At 43.2% G+C, this 9,202-nt stretch overlaps 1 protein-coding gene across 1 annotated transcript; it reads left to right on the top strand.

Annotated features, from left to right (window-relative positions):
- The first annotated feature begins 6,057 nt into the window (after nucleotides 1-6,057).
- LOC146813090 (olfactory receptor 5V1-like) lies at nucleotides 6,058-6,984 on the top strand. Its single transcript, XM_085614703.1, has one exon. The coding sequence runs from the start codon at nucleotides 6,058-6,060 to the stop codon at nucleotides 6,982-6,984; it is 927 nt and encodes a 308-aa protein (XP_085470829.1).
- Nucleotides 6,985-9,202: the final 2,218 nt, after the last annotated feature.

Genomic DNA, 9,202 nt, shown 5'->3' with positions numbered 1-9,202 from the left:
CCCAGGTTAAGAACATTTAAGACCTTTCTTCTCCCTTGTGTAGTATTCTGTCCCGGTTGCAGGGTCACGGTAGGAGTCTAGGTCACAACCTGAGTAGTGACAATAGGTCTGCAGGATCTTCAGTGTCATAGGATGGTAGAGCATCGTGACTTCAGTGATTGAGGAAGATTGCCGTGAGCATCCATTAATAAGATGGAAACTATACTAAGTAATAAAGAAAAAATGAAGAAAACATCCTGTAAAATAATGTACAGTCGTTTTAGTATAACTTTATGTGTTTTTATATCATTATGTATTGTTTTGGCGATTATTGGTTGGATAATTTATGCTTTGCAGCCAAGAAATACCTCCCCTTCTTCCTCTTTGCCTTCCTCTACTATCTCTCCACACCTCTTTTATACTCTCCCTTCACATGAACTCGTCAGAAGAACTGAGTATTATAACAATTCCTTTATCCAGCTATTACATCAGCACCAATTAGTGGTTAATGCAACTGATTGTTGGGTGTATGGTCTTATGCCACATACCACAGAGAAAGGAATGCCATATCTAGTCCTTCCTTTTTCTAAGGTTCTGCTTGGGCTTACTTCATCATCTTCTCTAATGCTTATCAGAGCAAATTCAGACGACCTATTAATTCACATATTAATTATCCGGATTTTAGTCACAGTTCTTTGATTAAGGGTATAGTAGTTATGGCTAAAATCATGGAAAACAGCAAAATCTCAGTTGACGAAAGAAAAGCATACACTAATTGGAACGTCACCCAATATATGTCGAGTCTCAGTAGTAAGGTTGGAAAAGGAAAGTCCTCGCCAATCTGGACTATACCACATCAGGGTAACTTCTGCTTACAGATCAATGATCGCCCTTCTGACACTACACAAAGGAATAACTGCTCCTACACGTACGTTTATTCCTCTCAGAACTCGCCTCCTCTAGTGCCTTCTCAAGGCACCTATTTCATCTGCTATGATAGAGCTTATACTTGGTTACCAACGGGTTTCTCTGATACTTGTTATATAGCTTTTCTTCTTCCCCCTACTTACACTGCTTCCGCAAATCATCACCGAACCCGATATGGCAGAGGGATTATTGATTCAAAGGACACAGCAAGACAAGAAGGAGGAGATTTCCTTAAAGGTTTTCTTCCCTTCTGAGGTCCAATGGCTAACAGCAGAAATATAAGGCAATTGGTCCGTGTCGTAGAGACTACAATAGACATCAATGTAGGAGCCTTAAGTAACATCACGGCAGAACTACAGGCGGATCGTCTTATGACCTTACAAAATCGAGTTGCCTTAGACTTTGTTCTTGCCGATCGTGGTGGAGTGTGCAAATTGATCGGGTCAAGTTGCTGTATTTTCATTCCTAATGACGCACCGACAGTATACCAAGCTATCTCCAAGTTGCACATAATCTCTGAGTCTATTCATCAGGACGAAGGAGATTGGTCTTTAACTAAATGGTTTTGGGGACTACTGTCCAAATGGGGTTGGAAAGCATTGACGTTCCTTGGTATAATCCTGACCATTATATTTTCCTGTTGCCTTTGTATGCACTGTGGTCCCGCTATCTGTGATCTTTGTGCTACTATGTGCATCCCAAAACCCAAGCCACAAGTAACAGAAAACATAAGAATGATGTTACAGCAACAGCTCGATGACCTCATGGCTATTGACGTGGACTCAGATTAACATGATTCTATCTTGCCTGAGTTCTGGCAAAAGGAGGGTCTGAGGAACTTCGATTTTCGATCACAATCGAATCGACCCGCCATTTTGTGGCCCGCCGCCATTTTGTGTTGCCATCACTCAGGCAGCACGGCGAACAAAGTCTATTCTGCTTTTTCTGTAGCCTGGTGTCGAAATACGCCCTCGGCCTCTATTTGCAAAGCTGGTGTTAGAACTAGCCGAGTACACTAATCCCTGTCTGGCTTTTCTAATCCGCGTCTCAACTATCTGTTGGCTCACACTATTCTTTCCTGACCTTATCTTATCGACTGGCCTTCACTGTCTCCTGCTAGTATTCTCTCGTTTCACGACTGTCTTCCAATACACACAAACGTATCTCGCCACCTGCAAGTTAGTTATAAATCTGTAATGTATTAGCCTGAGGGTGGGGTGACAAACACAGTTGGAGGAGAGGTCTCTTCGAGTCATCTGATATTTCTTTTTTCAAACCTTTTCTATTGGTTCCGCCTTGTTTTCCAACTTTCCTTATTGGCTCTTTCTTATATGCTCTGGGAGTGTATTTCGTTAATAATTGTATCATTGTATAGTATTTAACCTGATGCGCCACAGAGTGAAGTGGCAGTCTCCTGAGAACCTACTCTGTGTACTTCTAGGATAACTGTACTAGCTGCAGCTAAATAAATCCAATCTTCTAACGCCGACAGAGTGCCCCGTGTCTCTGTGTAGCGAAGCAGGTGAACTCCGGAGACCGTGGGCGTACCCTGCGCCGCCAGGCCCAAAAGGTTCTGGTTCTTCACATGAACCGTCCATTTTCAATATCAGAAACAGTTGATTATTCATTGAAGAAACACAGGGTTCAATTACACTGTGATATACAAATTGAGTCAAAATGTCACCTTCAGATGCTTTAGCATCTCATTGGATCGGATATTGGGGTTAGGGCTGTGATGTAGAATGCTAAGGAATCACATGTACCCGTGAATCTTTGTCCCAACCAACCTCATTGCGATATAATAGAGGAGCCATGGTGAATGCCCACTCCAAAGCATAAGCAATTTTAGCCCCATCAGGTACATATTACGAAAAACTTGGTAGAATAACATACCCCCTTCCGTAGGAGGCTAGGAAAAAATGTCATAAGAAGATGTGAGATTGTTCCAAAACACTGCCTTAACAGCAGTACGTTTAATATCACCTTCAACTTGGAGGTTCACTTCATAAAGCCTATCAGAAGGAGCAACTCGAGTGTCAGCTGTTTCAAAGGTAATGAAAGTGTCTGTTGCTTTCGCCTCCAGATGCTGGTGGAGTGTCTGCTGCACTATGGTAACCTCCGCCATCCTGTTGAAGAGGGTAAACGCCCTACTCCTGTTGAGGAGGAGGGTTCTCACCATCTGAGGCATACTTTCCAGTCAAAGCGGCAACTTTTTTCTTCTGAAATGGTGCTTGATATTGAGGTGGTTCCTCCTGTTTGACTTTTACGTCAAACTGGCGCTGGTGGTCACGTCTTGCATGTGTAGACTCGTCTTGTCTGTGACCTGCCGTACCCCTCTGCCAAATTGCTGATCCAACGATTCCTGAAAGGAACGAGGAGAACAAGGATCAGGAACCTGAAACCTCTCAGGTGTCTTAATTCTTAATTTTAGAGCATTCACGCAAATCATATCTACGTTCAGAAGCATCAGGTGGAGGTGAACCTGCATGAGAACCAGGCTTCTGTTGCTGCTGCCGCTGGTTCTTGTTCCTTTTTAGGAAAGACTGGATGACCCTCCTCTTCAGGAGGGGTTAAATCTGTGCCTGTGTAAATGGCCGAATCTCCAAGCTCTTACGACCCTAAGATGTATACACATCCGCAATAATAATTGGTAACTGTTGCTCCCGATCCAAGTCCGCCATTAGGCGTTGGTGCACTTGCAAGCAAAGTGCTTCACCCTTAATGTTGGCCAGAATCATATCTGTGACAACAGGGAACATTCCCACTAATTTCCCACTAATTTCATCCCCAAATCCAGGGCTGGACCAGCCCCGTGTTCATCTTGTACCTTCTTCAGAACACTCAGGAGAACCCTCATGGAGAGGGTGCCAAAGCACAGTATAGACCCCAGGTGGCACAGTCAGCTAAAGGAGGAAGCAAGCCACTCGGCAAACTCATTGTAAGGATCCTGTGTTTTTCAAAAGGAGATATATGTGGAAAAGCAGCCTCAAGCTGATTAAATTTTTGTGCAATCGAAAATGGCAAGTTATCCCGATTTTGAGGACATTTGCCCATCACAGAGTTAATCATGACGGGGCTAATCAGAAGCCCTCCACCGTGACCTGGTGCCTGAGGAGCAGCTCCAGCCAGAACTGCCTGAAGTGCATGAGACATAAACGGTATAACTCATCTACGAAGAAGAACCAACTGTGTGTACAACAGTCGGAGCTCTATGATAGTAACATTGAGATAATTTGGATGTGGTGTAAAACCAGCCAAAAATGGCCAAGTGGCCCCATCGATATACAAGGGGCCCATTTGAACAAAAGAGACAGGGTGGGGATGGGCACCATTAAACCAAATGGTATGCTCCCAGAACATCAATGGAACTTCAAGCAATGAATAAGTATGGTACGCTGCTGGAGGAGCAGCAACCGTTTATGCATGAAACAAATTATCATTCACATCTATCACGGAAAACGTAACCTAAGAATAAAAAACCTCAAAGCGGTATGCGGGATCCACCTCAACCATGAAAATAATGTTAGCCCACGCATCGGGGACTCGTGTTAAGTAAGCTGTAACCGCCACATGGTTAGGAGCCACAATAGCAAACGGTTCTGTCATGTTTAAAAGTAAAAAGAACAACAGAAACTGTAGCGCAAAATATGGACAAAATACCTTTTAAACTTCATCCTATAGGGATACCCTACAAATATAGGAGGCTAAGCCCCCCCCACCACAGACGTCTTCGGGAATTGGGTGGAGGGTATCGTGGACAAGCAAAAGTGCTACTCAGGGGACCCGTGTATAAGTACCAGACCAAATGTTGGCGGTGCCATGTTACAGGGATTCTGCACAAACACAGAACTATGCGCAGGATTATGGCACCTTAGTATATAGGGAATTAGTTATCCTACCACCTTAGTATCCATGAGCTTTGGACTGACTAGCTATAGTGTCACACTTGTTCTCCTATTAATTCATAGAGAAACAAATGATTAGACACCCCGGAACACAACACTCCTGAATCTCTCAGGAATCGTGGTTGCAGGACACGCCCTTTCACGCGCACTCTTGTATTTGTCCACAATGAGGTTTGACAGAGGCACGAGCAGGTTTAAAATATTTATTTTAACTAACATGCTCTAATATGCAGTATACATGCCACAACAATCAGAAAAATGCATAATACAAGTACGGTCAGCATAGCAGCTAGTCTATGCAGACCCCATACCTTAGCCTATAGATGGTAGATCTACATCATAGGTGCTATCTTGCTCATCCCTCTGGGAAGGTCCCTCTCCCAGTGTGTGCTACCTACTCATGTATTCCAATAAAACCAAAGCACAATGTCCCAAACAACAGCTGCATTGCTATGTTTCATCTAGGTGCTAAGACCTGGCCAGAACAAAATAACAAGGGGCATTGTTGTTTGACCTTGCTCACAATGTTCTGTTAAAATTACAGGAACCTCCAGAGTGTGAACCCAGCCATGGGTTCTCATGAGAAAACGGCATTAGAGACAGTAGAAAAAATAAAGTCTTGTAGTAACGTGTGCAAAGCAGTGGGCAATCTACAGCGTGCTCATGCTAACTTAGAGAATTGTATGTCTTTAACTTAGAGAAGACGGCAATGTCCCCATGGGCCATGTGACAACCCTATAAATACCCCTGCCAGTTTGTGTGGTAAAGACTTCTGCATTGTTAAGGATTTGTGGTTAAGGTAATGCACAGTAACTGCCATGTTGTGAAGGCTAGTTTCCCTATAGTCCAACTAAATATTATATGTTACGAATTAATGAGCAACTAGTTTCAGGAGGTAGGCTGACATATGGTGTGATCCTTCAAAATTGAATTATAAAGCAAGAAGTGAAACATGGCACCTAACTAATCAATATGCATAGTTCGAATATAAATCAGGTTAATCTAATCACCTGGTTCATAATGAAATATGATGAAATCTCCGCAGTGCTACTATTGTATACTATATGAAGGGTCGGGTGTGTATTTGTGAATTCACAATTCAACACTTTTTTTTCTTCCACAAATTTAACTTGTGTCTATCATTTACCCAATCCTTACAGCAGCAGACTTTGCATAATCACAAGATGTCTCTTTGTTTGCAACTTATACTAGGATACCAAACTGCAGGGACTCCAACAGCAGACAAATGAAAGAAGAAAATCAGACCTGGACTAACAATTTTTATATTCTGGGATTTGGGGGTCGTCAAGAGCTGCAAATTGCTCTTTTTGTTTGCTTTCTAGTGACTTACCTTGCAACTCTGGTTGGAAACTTGCTTATTGTAACCATTGTCTATTTCAACACACACTTGCACACCCCTATGTATTTCTTCCTCACAAATTTGTCATGTCTAGACATCATTTGCACAACAATTATTTTCCCAAAGATGCTGGCCAACTTCTTTTTGGAAGGCACATATGTTTCACATTCAGAATGTTTTCTCCAAATGTATGGCTTCCATGGCGTGGTATCTACAGAACTCATCCTCCTTGCAGTCATGGCTTTTGATCGCTATTTGGCCATATGCAATCCACTACACTACTCGAGAATCATGAATAAGAATCGCTGTGTCTTGTTGGCTGCAGGAACGTGGTTGGTTGGACTTCTGGATGCAATACCACACACTGTCCTCTTGTCTAGGCTTTCCTTCTGTGGGTCTCACACAATCAACCACTTCTTATGTGATGTGGTAGCTTTATTGAAACTTTCATGCACAAGTACTCAATTTATTGATACGCTTACCTACATCATTGGTGTTGTAGTAGCAATGGTGCCTTTTGTTTTCATTACTACATCCTACATCAACATTATCTCTTCTATCTTGAAAATACAGTCCACAGAAGGAAGGCAAAAGACTTTCTCCACATGTGGCTCTCACCTCACTGTGGTCATTTTATACTACGGGTCTCTTTGTTTCACATACATTCACCCAAGATCAACAGTTTCAATGAACAGTGACAAACTTGTTTCTTTGTCATATATTGCTGTTACTCCACTCTGTAACCCCATCATATACAGTCTGAAGAACACAGAATTTAAAAAAGCCATGAGGAAAATTAAGGCTAGGGCATAAAATGAAAAACCTGAAAATTATCTTTTTATTGTCAGAACAGTTGGAGAATGTTAATAATAAATGAGAATTTGACATGCTTTATTATTGATCTCAGTTTGTTTGGGGCACCTTGTGTGAGATCACATGTTTGTCTTCAAAATATGAATATGTTTTCAGAATGGAGTATAAAATCTGTTTAGTATGTTTCAAATAGGTTTTGTCATCTTTCTTTCCTATAAACAGAATGCAATGTGAGGACTTTGGGCAAGAAAATTGTCTTTTCATCAAAAATTATTTGTGATTAATCTTAAGCCCCCCCTTAAGGATAGTTGTGTTGATAGAACTATTTAGCAGATTGAAGTCCTAAAAGGAACATTTTACTAAATGAAAAAAGATGGAAACTATGCAAAAAGTATGCATTGAATTCCGGTACCGAAGATGCCACTGACTTCAACTATATTACAGCTATTGAACATACTCTTGCTCATTGCATAAATGAAAACACTAAATGGATCTGTTGCGTGTTGGCCAGAGCAGCCTGTGCACAGTATTTGAGATTTTTTGACTACAGAACAGAGACAAAAAAATCAATAGCTAAGCATTTTTTGCTGTAGCTAGTGCTATGCACCATACCCAGGAATTGAAATTCGAATCCTGCCTCTTCGTATTGCGCAGAATCTGCCCCAAGTGCGAAGACTCACCTACGACTGTGGGGCCTCCTCCATGAGTGCAGAGGACCTCTGTGAATCAGGCACTAGTTGTTTCTGCACCTCCATGGTTGTATATTCCTTTTTTTAAGGGATGGTGGCATTTTTGTATCCTATGTAATCCTATTGGCCCCTTGCGAAAGAGGAGAAGTTCTGCATCCCTCTATGTACCCAAACAAAATGTTTGGCTAAAGGATAATTTGGCCAAAAACACAATTATCAGGGCCAATTCACCAAAGCATTTCTCTTAGTGCTGAAAGTAGCACTACGGGGATTCTCTTTTATGTTACATTCTTTTGTGAATCTACCCACAAACAGCCAACTCCCTATTAGAGGACATGCACAAAGCACTTAGGGGCATATTTACGAGCTTATTGTGCCAGCAGAGCATCCCGTTTTGTAATGCTCCGGCAGCGTAAATCAGAAGCTCATATCTAGGAGGAAAATGCGAAGCCACTAGGCCACGGGTACTCATAGTACGGCCCGCGGGCCGCCTGCGGCCCGGCAAGCCTTCCGTGGCGGCCCGCGGACCTTGCAAACATCGTACCGGTGTTTAAAAAATGACAAATTAATGAGTGTTTCGCACCAGCGCGACTCTGACTCTGCTCTGTGGGGGCCGGGCGGTTCCAGGGATAGTCAGAGTGGAGCTGCGGGGCCTAAGAAGAGGTGAAATACAACAATTAACATGCAAATGGTCTTGTGCCCGGGAAGCTGTCTCAGCCAGCTGACACACACGCAGGGTGAGATGACAGAGAGAGGGAAAAGGAGGAAGGGAAGAAGAGAGGGAAAAGGAGGAAGAGAAGAAGAGAGAGGGAAAAGGAGGAAGAGAAGAAGAGAGAGGGAAAAGGAGGAAGGGGGATTGAAGGGAGAGGGAAGAGGAGGAAGAGAAGAAGAGAGAGGGAAAAGGAGGAAGGGGGATTGAAGGGAGAGGGAAGAGGAGGAAGGGAAGAAGAGAGAGGGAAAAGGAGGAAGGGAAGAAGGGAGAGGGAAAAGGAAGAAGAGAAGAAGAGAGAGGGAAAAGGAGGAAGGGAAGAAGAGAGAGGGAAAAGGAGGAAGGGAAGAAGGGAAAGGGAAGAGGAGGAAGAGAAGAAGAGAGAGGGAAAAGGAGGAAGGGAAGAAGATAGAGGGAAAAGGAGGAAGGGAAGAAGAGAGAGGGAAAAGGAGGAAGGGAAGAAGATAGAGGGAAAAGGAGGAAGGGGGATTGAAGGGAGAGGGAAGAGGAGGAAGAGAAGAAGAGAGAGGGAAAAGGAGGAAGGGAAGAAGAGAGAGGGAAAAGGAGGAAGGGAAGAAGGGAGAGGGAAAAGGAAGAAGAGAAGAAGAGAGAGGGAAAAGGAGGAAGGGAAGAAGAGAGAGGGAAAAGGAGGAAGGGAAGAAGGGAGAGGGAAGAGGAGGAAGAGAAGAAGAGAGAGGGAAAAGGAGGAAGGGAAGAAGAGAGAGGGAAAAGGAGGAAGGGAAGAAGAGAGAGGGAAAAGGAGGAAGGGAAGAAGGGAGAGGGAAGAGGAGGAAGAGAAGAAGAGAGAGGGAAAAGGAGG

Source organism: Triturus cristatus, chromosome 7 (genome assembly GCF_964204655.1).
Source record: "Triturus cristatus chromosome 7, aTriCri1.1, whole genome shotgun sequence".
In the NCBI taxonomy this organism is placed as follows: domain Eukaryota; kingdom Metazoa; phylum Chordata; class Amphibia; order Caudata; family Salamandridae; genus Triturus; species Triturus cristatus.
This window is presented reverse-complemented; position numbering and strand designations above follow the sequence as displayed.

What these genes read in the sequence shown, in the direction of transcription:
- LOC146813090 (XM_085614703.1), top strand. Translation starts at nt 6,058, where the DNA reads ATGAAAGAAGAAAATCAGACCTGGACTAACAATTTTTATATTCTGGGA.